The sequence below is a fragment of the Aristolochia californica genome, unplaced genomic scaffold, assembly GCF_029961685.1.
Source record: "Aristolochia californica isolate CCGP_79_NKW_82.1479 unplaced genomic scaffold, dmAriCali1.0.hap1 SCAF_5, whole genome shotgun sequence".
Lineage (NCBI taxonomy): Eukaryota > Viridiplantae > Streptophyta > Magnoliopsida > Piperales > Aristolochiaceae > Aristolochia > Aristolochia californica.
Genome location: NW_027182214.1, coordinates 3,627,012 through 3,650,908, shown reverse-complemented (window position 1 = coordinate 3,650,908; position 23,897 = coordinate 3,627,012). Strand labels below are relative to the sequence as shown.

Genomic DNA, 23,897 nt, shown 5'->3' with positions numbered 1-23,897 from the left:
AAAGAATTTCATCCTTGAAAATTCCACTACTCTTTCCATTCTTTTCCTTGCATTGAATTCTAAACAAGCTCACTCACTCGATATTCTACTGCTAAAGAAGTGGGTGTAATTTGTTTTTCTTTTATTTTTAATTTATGAAAGATTTATCTAAAACCTATTCAATTGTTAACTAGAGCTAGAATATAACACTAATTTATTGGGGAGATTGTGATTGTAAAAAAACATGTGTTAAGTTATACCTAGCTTAAAGAGAGTCAACATCTCTTTGTATAAATTATAATTATTAAAACTTTAAAATAGGAGAATTTTCCAAGAACACTACTTATGGTATGTGTCTGAGCTAGGTTGTTCTCTCCACCACTACTGGATTAGGTACTTGGCTTTCCATAATTAACAGACCAGTCTCTTAGGTTAGGTTGGATTCGCTAAGTGTTTGTACTTTACATTAAAATTATGAATTTACATAATTTTTTTATTACATACCCTATTTAATTTTAATTTTAATTTCTTAATTCACTATCTTTAAACCACGCGCCCGTACGTTCAGAAACCCAATAAAAGTCTTCGTAACGTCTCCGTTTTCACACTTTCTGACACTGAGTTCGTCATGCGTACGTTCCAAAGTGACAAGACGTGAACCTTATCAGGACCGTCCGATGAATGGTCCCATAATTCCCTTATTACTCGTTCGTACCATAATTACGACCAAATGATTTCGACAATTTAGTGGTAATCTTATGATTAGCGGCCAGATATGCCCCGGATCGACGGTCGACGTTTCTATTCCTATTTTAGGAATATTCAAGAAATGTCCTGAAAGTGGGCCCGAGAAAGAGAATCTCCGGTCCCACCAATCACGATCTCATGTTGGAAATGTCGCCTTGGGCTGATCTCCTGATGGCGACGTTTCTCTTTCCCTCTGTAGGCGCGTGTACTGTTTACGGAATGCGAGTAAAAACAATTTTAAATGCGGTGGGGCCATCATGGGAGAAGCCACAGGGAATTATTGCCTTCGCGTGTTCCACCACCGATCTGCAGCGTCGCTTTTATAACACGCGTGGTGCGTATAACGCACCGCCACTCGTGTTTTAATCCGGGTTCACGGGCGGTTACCAATTTACCTTTAGGGGGGGTTAGTGCACATGACTCAGGACATGATCTTCATGCGCATTACGCAGTTCATGTCCTGATGTCGTTAGGGGGCGCCGAAATTCATGTCATGTACATGAATATACATGAATCACGAGTTCATGTCTCAAGAGTAACGGGCGGAAAGTGCTTTCCGCCCGATTTTGAGAGTCATCTACATGACTCTCGCGCGGGCTCTCTCTCGGCGAGCGGGGCTGTCTCTCGGGGGGCTCTCTGCCGGACACCCTCTCTGTCGTTTCATTTCCACAACCCTCTCTCGGTGTTGCCGCAGCCCTCTTTCGTTCCGCAACTGTCTCTCGTTCCCGCAGCCCTCTCTCGGTGTTGCCGCAGCCCTCTCTCGTTCCGTCGCCGGCCGTCGCCGTTGCCTACTAGCCCGTCCCCGTCGCCATCGTCGTTGCCTGCCGTCGTCGCTGGCCGTCGTCGTCGCCTACTAGCGCATCCCCGTCGCCATCGTCGTTGCCCTTTGGCTCGCAGCTGAGGAAGACGACGATGGTTTAATTATTTTTATTTATAAATTAATTATTTTTATTTATAAATTAATTATTTTTATTTATAAATAATTATTTTTATTTATTTAACATATTTATTTTACAGTTACTATATTAAAATAGTGATTTAATAGTCATAATTAAAATATTGTTAAAATAAATATTTGATAAATTATTTTTGGCATAATTATCCGATTGCTATAGTTAATTAAACCAATAGTTTTAAATTTTGTGATAATATATTAATAATTAATAATACATAAAATATATTATGTACAAATATATAGTGTGTTAAAGTTATGATTAGATCATTTTTTTCTCTTAAATTATTCATTTTTAGGTTAAAGTATATCATATGTTATTAATAAATTAATAACTCAACGTATAACTTTCGTTTTTGTTATTTATAATATTATTTATTTATTATTTGTAATTAATCATGTAGTTATTTCATTGGCTCATGTAATTACCATATTAATGTATAATTAAATATCTAATTCAATTAATAAATATATTAGTATATTTAATTATACATTAAATAATTTATTCATGTAGTAATAATAGTTGTTTTACCTAATTTGGGGTTTAAGGATTATGTTGTAATTAAGTGCACTGTAAAGGTTTAGAAATTCTCTTGTTTTTTATGTTTTTCTCATGTTAGGGCACTAACACTGGAAACTGTTTTCCAGTGCACATGAAGTCGTCAACACTAACACAAATTCTTACCTGATCTTCATGTACATGACATGACATGATCTTCATGTTGGACATGACTTGATCTTCAAAAATCCACTTTGGGGCACTAACCCCCCCTTAATTTCGGTCGTAACTCGCTCTGGGTCGAACCAAAAACGGAGCCGAAAATTAATGGGCCGGATGGGTTCGACGTCAAAATTTGAAGTTTGATTTGAAAGAGCTCAGGCTAGGCGCGGGAGACGGGGAGAGGGAGACAGCAGAGGGGCGTAATAAATTCAAGGGTTCTGTCCTTCTGCTCTCCCATCTTCCATCCTTTTCTGCTTACCCTTCTCTGCATAAAGCTTACCTGAAAAACCCCCTTTTCAGACTCCGATTTAGAAGTAAGACGCACCCAGCAGGAAATTCGGGGAAAAAGTTAAACGATGTTCTAGCCTCTAGAGAGACAAGCATGGAATAGACACAGAGGGAGGCGACCGGTGACGCTTGTGTGTCACTTGCTTTTGCAGCGTTTTTCCTCTCTTTTTTTCTTCTTGTTTGTTATTTCGACAGGGACTTTCTTCGGTGTTTTCTTCTTCCATTTGGTTGCTTCTACCATCCTAGTTTCAATTTCTGTTGTATAGGAAGGAGAGTGAAATAGCCAGTTTTTTGGAAATTTTGTGCCTAGTGAAAGTCTCCAAACTTGTTGAGGGGTGAGGCTGGTGGACTGATTTTCGCTACATTATCTTCCAAATCTTCAGTTCGTGTATCTCCGATAAGTTGAACAGTAATTTTCCATGGAAACTTCTACTTCTGTTCCTCTCCCTACCCAGAGTCCGATTCTGCCGCAGGAATCCCCAAAGCCCTCAAAGAAGAGCTTTGTGACCTCCTTAATGGAGGCGGCTACTCTGCGTTCGCCTTCCTTCAGAGAAGACTCGTACCTCGTATCTCAGCTCAAGTCCTCGGAGAAGAAAGCTTTGCAAGATTTCAAAAACGCTCTCGCCTCTGCTTCTTTGACTTCTGACTTAATATGGGGTGTTTCCCTTCTAAGTGGAGACGAGCGCGCCGACGTGATTCTTCTCAAATTTCTTCGTGCAAGAGATTACAGAGTCTCGGATGCTTTCTCTATGCTTCTGAAATGTCTGCAATGGCGGAAGGACTTTAAAGCGGATGAGATTATGGACGAGGATTTGGGGTTCAAAGAACTTGAAGGCGTGGTGGCTTACATGCACGGGTACGACAGAGAAGGCCATCCCATCTGTTACAACGCTTATGGAGTCTTCAAAGATAGAGAAATGTACGACAGGATCTTCGGTGATGAAGAAAAGCTAAAGAAATTTTTGAGGTGGAGAGTTCAAGTGCTTGAGAGGGGAATTAACCTCTTGCATTTTAAGCCTGGTGGGATTAATTCCATCATTCAAGTGACTGATTTGAAGGATATGCCCAAAAGGGAGCTGAGGGTGGCATCTAATCAGATTTTATCTCTCTTTCAGGATAATTACCCAGAGCTGGTGGCCAGAAAGGTACTTCAAAGTCTATTGAATGATCGGTTAACGTAATTTAGATTGAGCGGTTGTTATCACCTTGACTGTGAATTTTCTTATTTGTGAACCTTGACTGGATGCAGGTTTTTATCAATGTCCCCTGGTATTTCAGTATGCTTTACTCCATGTTCAGTCCTTTCCTTACACAGAGGACTAAGAGCAAGTTTGTGATTGCAAGAGAAGGAAATGTTGCTGAAACCCTCTACAAGTATGTTCCTTTCTTTGTTCGTCTCAGTTTTAATTCAGAACTCCAGGCATTATTGAAACTCTGAAATGGCTTGAACTTGGATGCTGACTTTTCTGGCTCTTGTATAAGTTCTTTTCTTTTCCAAGTTCATGGATTGGTGTTTATGATTCAAAAATCCACGTCTATGGAACGTTGATTTCTCGCCATTTGTTCCGTTAATTTGTTTACAGGGAATCTTTTTGAATTTTGAACCCGTAGAACATCTTAATTCTTGTTAATTACTCTATATCATCCTTGGACTTTGTTCGTGTTGGTAGCTAATTTGGTTGAACGAGCTGGGCTTTGATCTGCGTAGGTTTATAAGGCCGGAGAATGTGCCTGTACGGTACGGAGGCCTTAGCGGCCCCGATGATCTGCAGACCGGCACGCCGACGCCGGCATCTGAATTCACTGTCAAAGGAGGGGAAAAAATTAACCTTGAAATTGGCGGCATTGAGGTAATATATTCGAGCTCCATCCATTTAAATTTGCTCTCTTTGGTGTTTGAATTAAGGGTAAGTGTGGTTTGTATAATTTTTGGATCAGGCTGGCGCTACAATTACATGGGACATAGTCGTCGGCGGCTGGGACTTGGATTACACGGCGGAGTTCATCCCAAATGCCCAAGGGAGCTACACGATGGCCATCCAGAAAAGCCGCCGAGTTGCCCCCAATGAAGATCCTCTTCACAACTCCTTCACTGCTAGAGAAGCCGGGAAAATGGTGCTCTCCATCGACAACACCTCCTCTCGGAAAAGGAAGGTTGCAGCTTACAGATACTTTGTGCGCAAACCCACTGCAATCAACTAGATGTTAGCCACCTGTTTCTACCATAGCTTTACTTTCTCCAATCATCTAACCTTATGTCAAGAAAGTTTCTTAAACAATATTTGATCTTACCTAAGTAGAGCTGTTAGATAGAGAAAGGAGAAACGTATCTTTTTGTTATGAGATGGTGTGGTGTTTTTGTGGGATTGAAACTGTAATAAATCATGAGAAGGTCTTAGGTTTTGTTGTTATTGTGTTTTTGGGATTTTGTGAAAGCAAAAGAAGACGAAGATTGGTGCCAGAGTTTTCAGGGTGATGCTTCTTTTGAGATGTTCTTATCTTCTGGGCTTTCGGAAAAAAAAAGGTCACGGGTTTTGATTGTTAAAGGCGGAAACCTGAAGTTTGACGAATGTCTAAACCAAGTAGGTTGTCTGTTGTGATGTCTTCTTTCTGGTTTTTTCTTTTTCGAAGGGGGTGCCGGAGGAACTTTGTGGGATTATGTTTGGGGACTGCCTGAAAAGTGCGCTCCAGGTTTCGGTTGCTGGTCGGAGACCGGAACCTTGAGGTGGGTCGTCTACAGAAACGGAAGATTACAAAGTGAAGATACAGGAGAAGGATATGATTAAAATGTTGAAGTTGACTCACCGTAACTCGGAAGAAAGACTCAAATGCATAATATCCTATGGTTCCACATTTATCACCGTAACTCGTAAAAGTTGCTCCAGGTTTCTCAACAATTGAAGATAAATTTAGGGTTCCCTTTGGAATCCAAATTTACTTCTCTACATTTTGGTTTGATCTCGTAGCTGAGCACTCAAATGCATAATATCTTATGGTTCCACATTTATGACATGAACCATTATGCATAGGTGATGTTGGGACCCTTGTCACATTTGTCCTATGAGAACAACTAGATTTTCTTTCTTTTATAGTCGCATGGACCTCAACTCTAGGTTCACCTTTTCTCACATTTTTTGTTTGAAATTTTGATTTATCCACAAGAGCGACTTCTCCTAAAGTTAATTTCTCTAAAGCATGGGATAAGTCAGAGGCCTTTCTTTCGAACTACCCATTAGTGGGATTTTACTGTTTTGTTTTCTTCTTGGTATTTTAAAATCCTAGAGCAAAAGATATATTATTTTCATTTCTCAACTCATGAATGTTTGAAGAGTGGAATTCAAATCTCTCACATTCTGAGGTGAGTCTATCATTTTCTTTTCTAAGTTCTTCTGTTTTGGGGGGAACTATTGAAGAGCATATATGGAAGACTCATACATGACTCTCACAGTAAAAAGTTTCATAGAGTCATAATTAATATAGTGGAGTCTTACAAAAGTCTCACAATAGTAGGTCTCTGGAGAAAAGTCTCAATTAAAGGTATTTTAGTTATGTTAGTCTTCCATTTATGCTCAATTGTTTTAGGACTTATCTTTTAATATTTAACTTTGGGTGTAACTGGGACAAGGGTATTTAAATTGTAATTTGATTCTACTTGTTTCCTCTATTTTAAATAGAGACTCGTTGTACTCAAATTACTTTAAGTCAGTGAAGTTTTCCTTTGTTTTAAAAATTCAACATGATATCAGAGTGGGTTCTGTGAGTTGACTCGATCAACCCACAAAGATAATGTGATCATTTTTTTCATCTATCATCTCTAATAGTTTAGGTTCGTATTATCTTTTTTCTTTCATTCTTGTCTTAGTACTCGTTGTTTTCTTGGCGTTCTAAACCTCCATAATGAAATTTTTATATTCCAAATTATATATTTGAGTATACTTTCCAACTCAAAAATAATTTTTTCAACTGAAATTTTCTACAAATTGAAATCGATATTTGAAGCAACAAAGGTCAGACTTCAAGAGAGGTTCGGGTAGTAGTAAAAAGCTTCAACTTTGAGGTCTTTTCTACCATCAATAATGAGACTTTATATGGAGAATTATACATAAAAATAAATATCTGTAAGCTTATTTTCTTACCTATCAATTTTAGAAGAGTCAATGATTATGCTAGCCAAATAAGAAAGATCTCAGTTCAGCCAAATTAAAGAGTCCAAAATCTATCAGTTTATTTCTCTAAAAATAAGTATATTTTATGAATAAAAGTTGTATATGGATGAAATTTATCGAAGTATATTTTCAAAAGGATAAAATTTCATGTCAATCTGATCTATATTTAAGGAGATATTTACATTGGAGTTTGCAAGGTTCAATCTACAGAATAAAACAAATCAAGAGATCATAACAAATTCAAGAACGAATATTTTATGTCAAATTAGGTACCAAATATAAGATATTTGAGTCTAGTTTCTTGAGAAACAAACCATTTGTGATTTTGAGTTACTTGTTTTAGATATTAATATCAGAAGTACCACAGGTTAATTCTGCCAAAAATCTCTCATTTTTCCTATTTTTTCTCCTATTATCTCTCCACACATTGACGTGAATTGAGTTTCTTTCTCCTAAAATCCAAAATTTTTAGACAAATTTCTCTTCTATTAAGAGAGTTTTGGTCAGACTTAATCACTCTATGAGGTGCTCATTCGAGGTGTGAGATATCTTACTTCAATCTTATTTCAAGTTTTGAGTTTTTGTTACTTGGTTGTGTGTCTTGTGCATAGTTAACTCTGAAAAATTGAAGTCACCGCAAAGAAGTTATACTTGGTCAAATTTATTAAGTTCTACCATTATAGGCTCCCCCAGTTTCTTTTTAAATAAGGGTCATATTCTAGATTCGTTTGGAAGTACGAGTGTTGTATAGTCGTTTCCTTCTGGTTAAAGTTGGTTTCCTCTAATATTTCTTCAATTTATCTTCTTGTGTTTTCATCACTTTAGAGTAATGCCTAGACCCACATCCTAAAAAGTATAGGAGTGTATCTAACATCTAGTTTGATTCAACCCTTTTATTCTTCACCCAAGAGGTGATTTGTGTTTGAGCTACCCTTAAAATGTAAGTAGTCGCTTTGTTAAGCTTTAAAGTTTGGTCATTTTTCCACTTTAAAATTGAGCGGAGTGTGTTTTAGACTATGACCATTTTGACTGGTGTATGGAGTTTTTTCATATGGCTAGGAGTGATTTTTTCTCCCACATTATGTTTTGTCCAAGTTGGGTCTCTATATCCTTTTTATCCCTTGCTCAAGGGGGAGAAGTAGAAAAAGTCTAAGAAAGAAGTATTGTGTTCCTCATGTTGTGATAATTTTTATGTGACCAAAATATTCAAGAAAGGAGGAGAACAAATGATGAAGATTTAACATTTATGAAAAAAAATTAGCCAATGAAGATTGAAGACTAAAATTGAAGACTAAAAATCATTTTCTTTTCAAGTTGAAGTTATAAACTTCTACTTGAGGGGGAGTGTTGAACAACATATGTGGAAGAGTATTACATGACTCTCACAGAGCCAAAATTAATATGGAGTCTTACGGGAGTCTCACAAGAGTAGGTCTCAGAGAAGAGTTTTAGTTAAAGTTATTTTAGTTATGTTAGTCTTCTATTTATATTTAGTTGTTCAATTATTCTAGGACTTACCTTTTAGTGTTTAACTTTGGGTGTAACTGGGACAAGGGTAGTTTAATTGTAATCAGATTCTACTTGTTTCTTTTATTGTAAATAGAGGCTTATTGTACTCAAATTACATCGAGTTAGTGAAGTTTTTTCTCTTTTCCAAAAATTCAACTGGACCAATTGGCTTTCAAGGATTCAATTTCTTATTCTAATTTTAAAGCCACCTTCTTAATTTCTAATTTTCTTTTTCTTTACTTCTAAGTGAGGGCATGGATTCATCTAGTTGTCTCATAAGGTTTTCATTGTCCAATTTTTCATGACTATCACTTTGAAGTTTCATCTTCATTTAAAATGATGTTTCCAACTAAGCAAGAGTGAATACAATCTTCAATGCCTATAACGTCACTATGCGTAGCGCACTCGGAGTATGAAGAGCCACATTCCTTGTTCGTAGAAAAATTAGATTCTAGTTTATCCAATAAATCCTTTGTTAATTTAAAATATGAAATAAATCTAGCAATTCATCATTGAAGGAAGTAAGAATCAATTTCATAACCTTAACAATGCCATCAACTTTTACTATGTCTAAATCATCTTAATCACATACTTGTTTAGGAATAATCTGTCCTTAAATATTTTGGGATGGGATGAAAGGTCCACCGATAATTACTTCCCATAATTCAAATCCACTGAATTGTAAGAAAATTTTCTGTCATCGGTAATTCTAAATGTAAACATGGGCACAAAATAGGGATCATGACCGTTTAGGAACATAATATCTTCTTGAGATACCACTGAAGTCTTTCAAGAAAATCAATTAGAATTTTGATTTCAAAGTTTGACCCACTTTCTTTTTAATTGTTGGCACAAGTAACTTCTCAAGAGAGTGGTATATTGAGATACTAAATTAAAATTCTAAGTGCATGGAATACTAAAATAAAATAAAACATTTATATATTTAACAATAATTTTTTGTCCTTGATGTTTCCCTAATAGTAGTCACCGCTTAAGAACCCTTGCTTGGGAAAATTTCACTCACATGCTTTATTAGCTCAATGTTACAAAGAAATTTCAAACTCTCTTTAAGCCAAGTGCAATCTCCAATTACACAAATTGATCTCTCCCCAAGAGATTTAATACAAACTAAATTTTTGGTGCTAGTGGGCACTCCAGTTTTATATTTGAGGCTCTAAAATGCCAATTCTTTTAGCTTTGAGTTACTAGAGTACCTCTAACAAATAAAGTTAAAATACAAAAAAAAACTTAAACTTACAACTTTATTTTGGAGAGATAACCTTTTTCCAAATGTTTAAGCATGAGAAATGAAATTTATAGGAGTTTGATAGAACTTTGAATGCAAAGAGAAGAGTGAAAATAGAAGGTTTAGCCAAATATTAAATTTTTTTCTTCGAAAGGGTAAAATTAGAATACAAAGCTCAAAAATATTTTTTTCTAAAGGTTTGCTATGCTAAAAAACCTCAACTCTTTGTCCTATATAAATTTGATGGCCTATTTATAAGTTTCCCAACCAAATTAGCCATTTTTACCATTTTCAAAAAGATAAAAAAATTGTTGATCAAGCAATGAAAAAACATGATCAATTAACCATGTAAGACGACTATATATTTTGTTTGTTCCCTAAGATTATTGATTGATCAAAGCATCAATTATCAAATTTTTAAGCTTTAAGAAAACTCATTGGTCAATCAACCCAATTTGATTGATTGATCTTGCTTTGTAGAACTGGTGATGACGAGTTGAGAATGATCGATCATGCAAGTGGAGATGATGGATCATGTAGTTGGAAATGATTTATCATACTTTAGAACATCTTCCTAACGACATTTTGTATAATCAATCATGCTTGAATGAATTATTGATCATGTTTTATAAATTACGGGGGGGTTAGTCAACAAACTGGATTTTTGAAGTTCATGTTCATCTCCAACATGAAGACCATGTTAGTCATGTATATAAAATTCAACTTCGCACTTGGTGTTAGTGTTGACGACTTCATGTACATTGGAAAACAGTTTCCAGTGTTAGTGCCCCAACATGAGAAAAACGTAAAAAACAAGAGAATCCCTAAACCCTTACAGTACACTTAATTACAACATAATCCTTAAACCCCAAATTAGGTAAAACAACCATTATTACTACACGAATAAGTTATTTAATATATAATTAAATATATTAAAATATTTATTAATTGAATTAGATATTTTATTATGCATTCATATGGTAATTAAATGAGCCAATGAAATACGCACATGATTAATAACAAATAATAAATAAATAACATTATAAATAACAAAAACGAAGGTAATACGTTGAGTTATTAATTTATTAATAACATATGATATACTTTAACCTAATAGTGAATCATTTAAGAGAAAAAATTGATCTAATTATAACTTTAACACACTATATATTTGTACATAATATATTTTATGTATTATTAATTAATAATATATTGTTACAAAATTTAAAACCAATGGTTTAATTAATTATAGAAATCGGATAATTAAACCAAAATAATTTATCAAATATTTATTTTAACAATATTTTAATTATGACTATTAAATCACTATTTTAATATAGTAATTATAAAATAAATATATTAAATACATAAAAATAATTATTTTATAAATATAAATTATAAATTAATGATTTTTATGACGATAGTTTAATTTTTCCTAACATAGGAAAAATTAAACCATCGTCGTCTTCCTCAGCGGCGAGCCAGCGGGCAACGCCGACAGAGGTGGTGCTTCAACGGTACGCCGAGAGGGAGAAGAGAGGGAGATCGAGAAGCTCTGCAACAGATGCTCGACCTCCCGTGCTGTGCGACGGAGGTCGAGAGGGAGAGGAGAGGGAGGATGGCCGACGGGGGGGGAGGGTCGCCGAGAGAGAAGAGAAGCTGTCGTCGAGGGAGGAAAGCCTCCCTCCCTTTCCTCTCCCTCTCAACCTCTGTCGCAAAGCCTCTCGGTCTCCCGTACTCTACAACGGAGGTCGAGAGGGAGAGGCTATAGAGAGGGACGGTGGAGATGAGAGAGGGAGCAGAGAGCTCAGGGAGAGAAGGGGTGTGGGAAATGGAAATGAGCAAACTCACGAAGAGGGTGTGCGGCAAAGGGAGGGGCGCACTCGTTTCATGTACATGATTCTCAAAATTGGGCGAAAAACGCTTTCCCTCGTTTGTGCTTTAGACATGATCTCGTGAGTCATGTTAGTCGTGTACATGACTTGAACTCCGACACTCCACTAACTAACTCAGGACATGAACTGAGTAATGCGGCTGGAGTTCATGTCCTGATTCATGTTGATTAACCCCCCCTACGTCAAACTGTATTCAAGATGATTGATAAAACCCATGTAAGTTGTTTGATCATGTCCTATGTTATTGTACTATTTTGACATTTAAGCACGGTAGTGGTCATTCTAAAGGATTTACCATTGTAATATATTTATATGCATTCAGTTAATACATGGTTTTGATATATTTTATGTCTTAAAACTCCATAACATAAATGTGCGTAAGAATCAAAATTCAATTCATTATTTACTTAGCTAGAGTTTTTGATAATTTCTATTTGACTTTGACTCAAGTCTTCAATCTTTCTCTTCGTGTAGGTTCTTCTACACACAAAAAAAAAAAAAAAAAAAAAAAAAAAACAATGTTTAATGTGTTTGGGCTTCAAGTCTTGACTTTGCAACTTAATTAATCATTCTTTTTTCTAGAGTCTTTACCACAGTCCTCATAATATTTACGTCAAAATATAAACATATAAAATATACTGATAACACCGCTAATAACACACTTTTAAAATACTTATTTTATTATTATCAAAATAATAAAAACCAATATGATTTTACCATAGGTCTAACATCCCCTCCCAACCGCAAGGTTAATACCTCTCCGTTTATGCAAATAAAAGTACATTTCACTTTCTTGTTTTTCATACTGCTCATAAAACCCCAATCGATCTAATGACACTACACTTTTATCTTAATTCAATTGTTAATCAAGAATGTCATAGGCAAGCAAATTGAGAACGACATTTGAGACGATGGGACTCTTGTTGCTTTGGTAGTGAAGAATCAGGATTCTGAGGGCCTGTTAGCAGCCATATTCAGTTTTCGGTCAATCTTGAACTAGATAAACAAACATAGTTATGTTGCATTACAGAATAATAAGACAATCACTACTGACATAACCTGAGTGTATCAAGAGCCAACTACAGATTGACGAGCTCACTTCTCAATACCAGTCAAGAGTAAATGGACTTTCATGGATGTGGTCATCTTCTCGATAATTTGGACCAAAAATATACAACAAAGAAGCAGAGCAGTGCAAACAAGATAACATGCAAAACATGATTTGATCCCTGCTGGATGATGGTCTTGTTCAACCTTCTCATGTTGTTCTTTACACCAGACTGAGCTTTCGTAAGTGTCATTTGCTGAAAAATATTCCAAACGGGACACAGGATTATGATATGAAAAAATATCGAATAAAAAGATTTACTTTCTCAACTTTCGTCATCGTGTTTGTCTAATAGAAATTAAGAGATTCCATTTATTGACATACACACATTTAAAGTCTGAAGAGTTAAGCTACAAATGAGTCTTACAACCTTGTTTTGTAGACTAAGGGTTTTCAGGTGCCATGAATCAGATTTATGACGGATGATGGCTACATTTTGGTAGAAAAGCAATATAGTTCTTCATCTCAAACACTTTATTGGACCCATATTAGAGCTTTGAGTAACTGTAACGATAACATAGACCTTGATCTGCCTTGACTATTATCCACTCATGGACATAATTATATAGCCAATTTTTTTTATTTCAACTTAGCCAAGACGAAAACTACTTGTTACAAGAAATATAGTGCATGCATGTAAGCTACACCATAGGAACCTCAGAAAGTCATTCTAGGGTTAAGCATTTTCATTCTACTATAACTGTATAAAAATTCAAGAATCTTCTGGAGCAAGTCCTAACCAACCTTTTTTCTTGTTTTTATTGTTGTTACAATGAAGGTTGTACATGACACTTAAACCCCCAGAGAAACTTGAACCTAAACCTCACATAAAGAAAACCCCATGTAGCCAGGACCAACATTTAGTCTGAACTAGTTTTTTTTTTTTTTGGATGGAGGGGACCAAGTTGTTGATTACTCTAGAGATGAAAATATTCAAACCTAAATGGGAAAGTATAATTTCATAGGAGTTGAAACTTTACCAGTTGATTTAAGAAATCATTCTGAAACTTGGCTTCACCTTCTATCTCTTGAGCCACCTGTAATGCCATGACGGAGATGAGGTCATTAAATTACTGATAATTTCTTTTTGTGAACACAGGCAAAAGAAATTCACCAACCATCAATGTAAGGAGGATCAACGTGCATAGTTAAATCTTAAATGAGCCCATACACTTAGAAATCAGAAAAGTAACAGAATTATTTTAAAAATTGACTTACACTAAAACTTGGTTGGAATAGAGATACAGAGAAACAAAGAAAAAACATTCCCCAATACTTGGTTGGAATAGAGATACAGAGAAACAACGAAAAGGCATTCCCCAATACTTGAGGAAATTTTAAATTAATTATAATAAATGATAAGACCACATCAAAGAAAATGGAAACATCCAACAAGCACTGGTTCATTTTGATCTAGTTGGAAGAGGCCAACAATATCGAAAGACCAATCTCTTCATGCAGGGATGGAAGGATACACTTTACTGACACTAGGGATATAAGTAATAACCGGACTACATCAGGCTGGGTTGAGTTACTCTTCAACAGTCCATTTAATCTGGTTGGGGTAAACATCACATTGCCGAAACAGCAAATAAGCGACCCGATAAAATGGATTTTCATAAGGTTGACCTTCTCGAAGTCTTTCATCACACCTTGCATTCATACAATTTTTACTTTTAGTAATTCCATGAAGGACATCCAACAGTCTGAAAATAATTAGAAGTACAAGCAATTTAATAATGTGGGCTTACAAGTGAAATCAATAGAACAATGCAAACTTGAGGTATCAGAACTCCATGCCCTGTGGAACTGGAATATGTTTCTCAAATGAACAATATACAAGTGATACAATGTTCTCAGATTTGTTTCTCTAATTTTTTTAATATATCCATTTTCTAGTTGTTCTGTTTTAAAAGCTGTGAAAAACCTAGTGTATTGTTAAATAAATTTCCAATCAAGAGAAGCTATCAGATAAGCACAAAGATGTCATCAGCAACTACAAATGCTACTTCATGAGTTTTTCTCATACCCTAGAAGTAGCCTATCGCTCCAAGAAGTTAGTTGCTATAATTTGAATTCCAAGAAATGCATCAGCTCCTCTTTCATTTAGCTAGAAATTTCTCTTTCCTTACGAGTCGATGCATTTCCATCGATGTACAAGGGGCAAATAGAAAAGGTCAGCAATATGGGTGGCTAAAACTGCTGGGCAATACATAACTGCATCTTTTTACAATCTCATATTCAATTCACAAACACCTGAAAAAGCTCATGGCAACAACTGCACGGAAATTTATGTCAAACAGAAGTCCAACATTCATCTGGACAGCAGCAGGATAGAATATATTCAAATTGTGTTGAACTAGGAAAGAGAGAGGGGACCAGTCATCAATTCTCTAAGCACGTAACATGAGCAGGAATAAGAGTTTGCCCAGGTGGCATCTCAAGGAGAAAGAGAGAGAGAGGAGGGGGGGGGGGGGGGGGGGGGGGTGGATTAAAAAAATTTAAAAATTAAGTGTTTGGCGCGTAATTAAACAAAATAAAAAAACACATGTACACAACTACAAGGAGGTAAAGCTCTTCAAAAAAAAAAAAAAAAAACTACAAAGAGGTAAAGAATTTTTATTCTCGATGTTCTCCTAGTGGCAATCACCTCCCGAGAACCCTTGCCACAGGAAAACTTCACTTTCTTGCTCTACCAGCAAAATTATAAAGAGATTCACCAGCTTTCTTTAAGCTCGATATCTCCCCACAAGATTTTTTTAAAACTAGATTCTGGCTCTAGTGGCACTCCCCTTCTACACTCAAGGTTCTAGAAAACCTCTTTCAAAGAAAGAGAGAATGCAAGAGTAAAAGAGTGAAACTAACACCTTTCTACTAGAAAAACGACCAACTTCTAGTGAGAGATTACACAAATGCAATTAAGATAAAATCTTCTTATCCTTTAAGCGTGTGCAATTAAGTAAGTGAAGCTTAATTAAACAAGGAATGTCAAAAATATGTAAAAAATTTGGAAAATATGGCAGAATTTGGATAGTTCTTCATGCAAAGGGTAAAATAAAAACTTTTGGCACAAAAATCTTTGTAGAAAACTTTGGTATTGCAATAAACGCCCATTCAATACTATGGGGCGAATTTGGCTCCCTATTTATAAGTTTCCAAGCAAAACTACAGATTTTTTACCTTTGTAAAAAAACCTACACTGGAGGGAAGATTGATCATATCTTTTCATTGATCGATCAATCAGCTCCAATGGCTATATTTTTTTTCCACAAGGCCTAATTGATCGATTCAGCCATCGATCAACCATTCTACAACCTTTGACAAATCTGCATGATTGATCATGTTTTATAGTCAATAAACAGATCATGCTTTTTACACCTACCAAACAGCATTCAAGATGATCAATCATCCCCATAAAAGATGATCGATCATGTTTTATAATCCGACCTTGCAACATTCTAAATGATTGATCATGCTCCATAAGGATGATTGATCATACTTTAAGACCATGCCTTACAACATTTTGGATGATAGATCATACTTTAAAAACTCTGCCTTATAGCATTTTGGATTATCAATCATGTACCATAAGGATGAAGATCATGCAATATGCTAAAAGGTTTGTTACATTCTGAATGATCAATCATGCGTTATCCTAGAAAGTTTGTTCCATTTTGGATGATAGATCATGCGTCACACTAGAAGGTTTGCGGCATTTGGAGATCATATTTTTAGGACAATGACCAATGATGCCTTGTAGCAGTGCATGCAAGTAAACTCTAAGCATGGGTAAGGCCAAAACAAAGGAATTAATTAACTCTAAAATATTTAAATGAGATTTTAAAACATGGTCTTAGATAACCTTTTATGCTCTAATGCACCAAAACATCTTTTCCCTTAAGAATTGGAATTTGCTAACTATCCTCTTACATTGCTAGAGTTCTTGAAATTTTCTATGAGACTTAGACTCTAGATCTTCAAGCCTTCATGCTTTCTTCTTTGTAGGTGCTTCTTCAAGATGACTTGTTCTTCCTTTTAGATTGAGGTCTTTGGTGTTGATTTGGCCGATTCTTTGTCATAGACCTTGTGTGTTGTTAGGAATTAGATGCCCTAATTCCAAACTAACGAGAACAATAATAATGATGGCAGAAGAAAGGAAAAACAAGCACGAGAACAAACAAGATTTATACAGGTTCGCCTCAAGGTGAGACTACGTCCTGTCTTCCGCCGCTGCAATTATTCATTATGAAAATGAAATAGTTTACAAGAGAGATATCACACACTTACAGGTGTTGTTTATCTCTAACCTCTCTTGGCCGCAACTAATGCTCCTCAAATAATTGATACTCATCAAGGTGATAAAACCCTAACAACGACGCCCCTGTATATAAAGAGAAAATTAGGGCAACTGGATTACAAGTGTGAAATCTCCAAACTACCCTTAATGACACAACGGTCAATATATCGTTGACTCGCCCAGGGGCTCCGCCCCCCTTCCAACCCCCACGGTGACCTTACCGTTAAGGTCGATCCGCGCCAGAGGGTAAAGTGTTAATTAGGCTCCACAATTTAACATGTGTGTCTTCCTTGAAGATGATGTCTATTTCTTCATCCTGAAATGCTTAATTTAAAACATTAGTTCACTAACCTAAGGCTGTTTGTGTTATGCATGCAATAACATTATTATTTTAGTTGTTTTCTTTAATTTACTTTATTTTATTTCAGTTTTAGGTTACAGTGGTATTTTAGGAATATTTTATTTATAGGGGTATTTTTTTAATATTTTATTTATAGGGGTATTTTTAGAATATTTTTTTGTCAACCCTAACCGGGTGAACCCTATTTAAGGGGTAAGAGTAATGAGAAACACAAGCATTGAGTATTGAAGTTAATTTAGAGTAAGCTTAGAGTAAACAGGTCGGATTCACCCTTTGAGATCCAGGTCGGGCTTCCTTCAAAGCTCAATCATCCCATTCCTATTCATTGCCATCGTCTTCCTCACGTGTCAAATCCGGGACTGTAACAGTTTGGTCTAGTGGTATTCTCTTTACATCAGGTGCGTCAGGTTGCGAGTTTGCGCCATACCCCTCTCAAAAAAAAAAATTTAAGTTTTGTTACGATCAAAATCAGGGACTCGAGTCAACCTATGTTAACAAGAAGAAAAGAAACAAGTAGTTATCTATTCACACATTGTAAGCTCAGCTTTGAAATATGGGGGCTATCTTAGAAAGCTCTACATGAGGATTTGCTTTCCAAACATTGCAGAATTTCTCAATCAGAACTATTCAAACCGCTTCCATAAAACAGGTCTTTAAGGAAAACCTCCACAGCTGCTGCACTTTGGCACATTATAAATCCATGCTTTTTTTAAGGAAAACCTCCATGCTTTATACACAAGGGCCTTCTAGGGTACCAAAAATCCATTGGAGGAATTATAGAAGGTATCATCACATCTTATCATGATGGCATGACTTAGGACCGCCTCCATCCTCTACCAAGCTAAATCATTAGAAGAAATCGGACGAATATTGTAAAACAGAGAGACCATTCTCCCCCACAAATAGCAACTTGGTCTTGTTCCCTCAATCAATGGCTAAAAACTAATATTCATGGGATTAGAAACCCAGGACCAATGGGAGTTGGTTGGAATATTCGAGACAGTTCTGGCCAAACATTGGCAGAATACCAAGGGCCAGTGGGACAACATAGACTCCATGGAAGCAAAATTAAAAGCTCTACTCACACAAATTAAGCTTTTCTGGCAACAGTTCTCCAACCAGTGATAGTTGAAGGAGACTCAATCCTTGTAATCAATTGGCTCACGAAGTAACCTCTTCCATTATGGAGACTAAGATAATCTTTGATGAAATGATTAACCTATGTACTTCAATGCAGATTGTAAGACAGCATACACCTCAAGCTATTAATAGTGTAGCTGACGGATATGCTGCTGAGGGAAATCACACCCCTCCATAAGTGTTTGGTGAATTTCTTCATGCATTTCCTGAGGCTTGAAGCTCTGCCTCTCCTTCCCCTTCAGTATTTATTTCATTGTTCTTTAATAAATATACATAACTTAACAAAAAAAAAAGTAAACGGATTCCACAGACACCATATTAAGAATCTTGGGAATTTTCTTAAATGCTTTTATTCCTTACAAGAACAGAGCAAGCATTTTGTTTGGAAAGTTTTTGTTAGTTCCCATCTTTTTTCAAAAATCCTTGTGAGTTCTCTCCACCTACCTGTGGAATTTGTCAAATACAGACATATACAATTTAGCAGCTTCACCTAGTCATACGCAACTCTCCCCATGCTCTTCTTTCTTGATTTGATCTCTTGACCACTCTCAAACCATTCTCTCCTTTTTATTTTGAAAAATGACAATGTCGTGTTAAATAAAAGAATTTAACATGACGCAAGATATGGAAACACTAAATTATTAAAACTACATTTTAGAAAGGAAGAGATTTCCTCAAAACAAGATAGGACCAAGTAACTCCTTGAAATCAGTAGCACTTAAGGACACATTGCTACTGTTACTAGCCAGACAGAGAAAAGCTCCCATCATTCATGGTGCATGGTCCACATCTTTGTAGATCTTTTGATCCTTGCTCTTCTCTTTTGCACATCCCTAGATTCTCTAGTTGCACTGCTACTAGTTTAACTAAATCCAGAGCTTGCCTGCAATTTCTTCTAGCTGGTGATCCAACTTCCTATCTTCCTTTTTTAATTAGGGTGAGGGTCTTTCCTCCTCGCACCTTCTTTGTATTAATTTCTTCTTGATTAAAAAGAATTGTCATCTTTCAAAAAAAACAATAGAAATCATATATAATCATCAATTTACCAAGTTAAATATCAGACAGTAATAGCATGGAAACTCAAACAGAAATGATAAGAGTAGAAACAAATAAACATTTTCAGTAATTTAACAAAAATATTTTTTTGTGATTTAAAAAATTTCTCCAACTCCCCCTCCTCCCTTCGGGATTATCTTTCTCCTTTTTTGTTTGTTATGACACAACAACCAAATATCTTGGCTTTCCCACCAAAACATCAATGAAAGTTTAAGTTTTAATTAGAGTTTTATTCACCTGGGTAGTGGTATACTTATTTCTGTTTCTGTCTCAAATTGTTTACCATTGTGAAGTAAAGGTAATGAAGACAAATCTTCACTATCCCATACTAGTTTAAGCAGGCTCTTCTTAGGCCAACCCATGATTTGTAAATGTTGCTTGTGCACTGTGGCAGACTACACTTTCAACCAAACAAAACTATCCACAGGTTAGCCAAGAAGTCTACCTTGTTCTTTTCTGATCTTTCTTTAGCAAAAGATAGTCCTACTCAAAAAAGTAAAGCTATACTTAAAAAGCATGTCACCAGCCCACTGATAGTTGAAGGAGACTCAGTGCTTTTAATCAACTGGCCTGCAAAGAACTGTCCTCCTCCATGTATAATCCGACACTTTTTTTTTTGGAGCAGTGTCTGATAAGACAGAAATTTGGGGAAATCAATGAAATTTTTAACCCCTCACATTGTATGGCAGCACACACTGTAGGCTACAAAGGAGTTCAACTAATATGCTTATGAAGGATAGGTTTCCCATCATTCTCTAGTTTTTGGAGATTCCAATGCCCCCTAAACATTGACGCTTGTTTCTCCCCTAAGTTTGTGCACCTTTCATTTACTATCCTTTAATGAAAATCGATAAGTTCAAAAAAATAAAAATGTTACTTTCTGGTAGTTGCATTTTGTTGGAAGAATTTTTGTTGGTTGCCTGCTTAGTTCCGACATAAAGTATCCTTGTCTTCCACAACAATAGATTATCCCCCAACTACCACAATAAGGCAACTAAAGAAGTGGCTTAACTTCCTTAGAAAGAAAAATTTTCAGCAACCTCTCCAATGTTCTCTTTGTTTTTCTTTGTGTGTTTCTGTGTGTTTCTGTGTCGGAGGCTCCTCTGTCCTCTTTTTTTCTCTTCTTTTTTGAGTATGTGGAGAGGAGGGGGGCACACTTCTGTGTTCTGCTTTCTTGATTTCCTCACCACTCTCTATTAGTTTTCTTATTATGATAATAAATGGTTTTCTTAATCAAAAGGATCCTACAAAGACGTGAATATAGTAAACCCTCTAGTATAAGTATTACATCTTATTACAGATGAAAATTCCCCACCAAATCCACATTGGCTAATATAAAATTCCTAAAACAGCTAACCCCTTTTTTGTAATCAAAATCATATATCGTGATTACCAATTGATCAAGTCCAGAATTCAACAACCAAAACTCACAAAAACGAAAAAATCTTGAACAACAAAACCTCAGATTGCTGAAAATGATCATTCGCGAATCTTTTCTCTCCACACTCCTCAAAATAACCAGAAGTTCTCTACTTTTACCCTAGCGTATCTTTTTTTTTCGTGGTGAGATCCCCTTATTACATCAGAACGAAATAGAATCGCTACTTTAAGTCACACAATGGAAGAGAGGAACTCACGCCTTTCAATTGCCTGATTTTTTTATGGAGACCAGTAATTTCTTCGTCCAAATCAGAATGGATCGGATCAATCCGCAACTGTATTTCATCCGAAGCAGCAGCGGGTCTCGAACTGATTCCTTCTCTGCCAAAGCAATTTCAGGTTTTCAGAAAAAAAAATTGACAAATTAATCGATAGACACACCAGCTTCTACAATTTCTTAAAAATTAAAACTACAAATACCTCGATCTTAGAGGGCCAGTGGCGCCATAAGACCCCCCACCTCTGTAAGAATTCGCCATGACAAAAAAGAAATTGGAAAGAAAAGGGAAAGTCTTTGGAGAAAACAAATAGAAGAGAAATAGATATAAGAACGCTTGAAAGAAAAGACGATCCGACAAAACAGAAATCGGAGTCGTCGGAGACTGATCCTTTTCTAATCCGGAGTTTTTTAATGGTAAAACCAACCGTAGTCAGCGTTCGCCAGCACGTATTGGGCTGCCCAAATCCGATACATATCGGCCAATACGGGTTATGCTCGGGCACATCTTGCCTTTAATGCAATCTCGTTTGTTACATTCGAAAAACCTAAGACATGGAACTAGAGGGTAACGGTTAGTCCACGATGAAATTGAATTGAATTGAAGTGAAGAATTAAATTGAACTGAAATGAATTTCACTTCATTGTGGACTAATTAGTTGCCTTAAGGTAAGAGGCCAATAGGGCATAAGTGGGTTTATATTATCAAGTATAAATCTAATGGAGAGATTGCCAAGTATAAATCTTGTCTTGTAGCTAATGAGTTCACTTGGACCTATGGAGAAGATTACTGTGAGACCTTTGTTCCAGTTGCGAAGATCAATAGTCTTTGGGTCTTATGATCTCGGCTACAAATAAGGGTTACAGTTTACATTAGATTAATAATGCCTTTTTAAATGGGGAACTCGAAGAAGTTGATATGGTTCCTCCTTTAGGGGGAAAAGTCGAGGAAAACTGTATATGAAAACTCAAAAAGATATTATATTGATTAAAATAATCTCCTCATGTATGGTCTAAAAGGTTGAGATTGTTTATGATTGAACAAGGTTATCACCAAAGTTTTGTGTATCATACTTATTTTATTTGATGGGATATATGAGGTTTTCGCACCAATTTGGGGGAAAGTGTTGAAGAAGTTCAATGACATAGCTTGTAATTAGTCAATTCTCTTAGGGTTTTTATTCATTATCATGTATAAGGGCATTCTAGTCATTTTTGTATCATCCTAGCATTATAAATAGAATGGATCGGTGAGGGCACTCTTAAGCTCGAGTTCATCTTGAGGAAACCCCAATCTCCCTCTTGTACTGGTGCTCGTGCTTTCTTTTTAAAGGAAATAACATGGAACGAAAACAAAAACATGAAAATCCAAGTATTTTAGATACTTGACCTTCAAGAGTTAAAACAACTCAAAGTCTAAAGCGTCAAAGCCAATTTCAAGATCTCAAACACAATTAAAAAATAACTTTTGAAGAAGCACCCATAAGGAAGAATACAACGAGAAAACTAGAGTTCAACTGTAATAAAAAATTATGTAAACTCAGTCATTTTTTTGTAAGAGAACATTCTAAACTCCCTTTCCTTAAGAAATAAATTTGTTATTTGAATTTTTTTCAAAGGAAGTAACATGGAACAAAAACAAAAACATGAGTTTGGCATGATGGTTGATCGATCAATGTCCTTCAAGATTTAAAAATCGACTAATTGGCATTTTTAGTTATTTATCCCTCCTATGTGCAAAACCTGGTCACTCTTGTTAACAGGTTAACTTGGTGTTTGTCTCCTTGTTTATGAAGCTTCTAAATCTAGAAACTTGATTTATAAGTCATGTGTTGCTACTTGTATCTGCATCTTTAAGTGTAGGCAACGAATCTCTAGTATTTCATCAATTTGTCATTTTTTTTAATTACTTCAAAATAATGTTTATAGATCCACTACCTACAAAGAACAATAGTTGCCTAGTATAAGTCTTTTATTTTTCACCCGAGTTATGATTTTTTTAGATACCCTTAAAATAGTGAATAGACTCTTTCAATACCTTAAAATTGGGTTCATGCACCTTTGGAATTGAGTGAAATTATCAAACTTAGATAATTTTTTGACTAGTATACGGACTTTTATTATATGGCCAGGAGTAAAGTTGGGTCTTTTAAAAAAAAGAGTAATCCCTAGTTTGAGGGGGAGAAGTAGAAAAAGAAATAAAGGAAATAAGGTAAATGATTGAGTTGACATAGAAAAATTCCATGACCACGAGTTTTGGTAAAAAAAAAAAAAAAAATTATGTGACCAACAATGAAGAATTACACAAATTATGGTAAAGAACATCCATGGGGGAGAATGGAAGATGAAAATTTTGCATCTTTGAAAGACTCTGCAACCCAAATTTGTTGAGGAAGGCAGATTGAAGATTGGGCAAATTTTCTTTACAAATTAAAGTTAGTAACTTCAACTTGAGAGGGAGTGTTAAAGAAATAAAACATGAAAGTGTGTTACATGATTCTCATGACAAATAGTCTCATAATTAAGGAATTGGTATAGAGTCTTTTATGGGTCTCATAGCAAGATGTCCCTACTTTGGAAGTCTATTTCTTAATTAATAAACTCAAGATCTTTTGTACTCACTCATCCATGTAGGACTATTCTTTAACACTCTTTGCCCACAAATGAGTACTAGCTCTGATACCATGTAAGTTGGGTCAAATACCTATTCCAAAATGACTAGCCAACTTAAGAAACATTTTTTCCAACTAATAAACCCAAGATCTTTGTACTTAT

At 35.7% G+C, this 23,897-nt stretch overlaps 2 protein-coding genes across 2 annotated transcripts; one reads left to right on the top strand and one right to left on the bottom strand.

Annotated features, from left to right (window-relative positions):
- Positions 1 to 2,676: 2,676 nt before the first annotated feature.
- On the top strand, positions 2,677 to 5,257 carry LOC137966651 (patellin-6-like). The gene is made up of 4 exons (XM_068813336.1): positions 2,677 to 3,832; positions 3,937 to 4,061; positions 4,396 to 4,537; positions 4,626 to 5,257. Exons 1-4 carry the CDS (start codon positions 3,107 to 3,109, stop codon positions 4,887 to 4,889), a joined length of 1,257 nt encoding a protein of 418 aa, XP_068669437.1. The 5' UTR covers positions 2,677 to 3,106; the 3' UTR covers positions 4,890 to 5,257.
- Positions 5,258 to 12,500: 7,243 nt separating this feature from the next.
- On the bottom strand, positions 12,501 to 21,589 carry LOC137966542 (bet1-like protein At4g14600). Its single transcript, XM_068813204.1, has 4 exons — positions 21,326 to 21,589; positions 21,103 to 21,226; positions 13,592 to 13,648; positions 12,501 to 12,807 (listed from the first exon to the last, which is right to left on the bottom strand). Exons 1-4 carry the CDS (start codon positions 21,382 to 21,384, stop codon positions 12,646 to 12,648), a joined length of 402 nt encoding a protein of 133 aa, XP_068669305.1. The 5' UTR covers positions 21,385 to 21,589; the 3' UTR covers positions 12,501 to 12,645.
- Between the last annotated feature and the right edge of the window lie 2,308 nt (positions 21,590 to 23,897).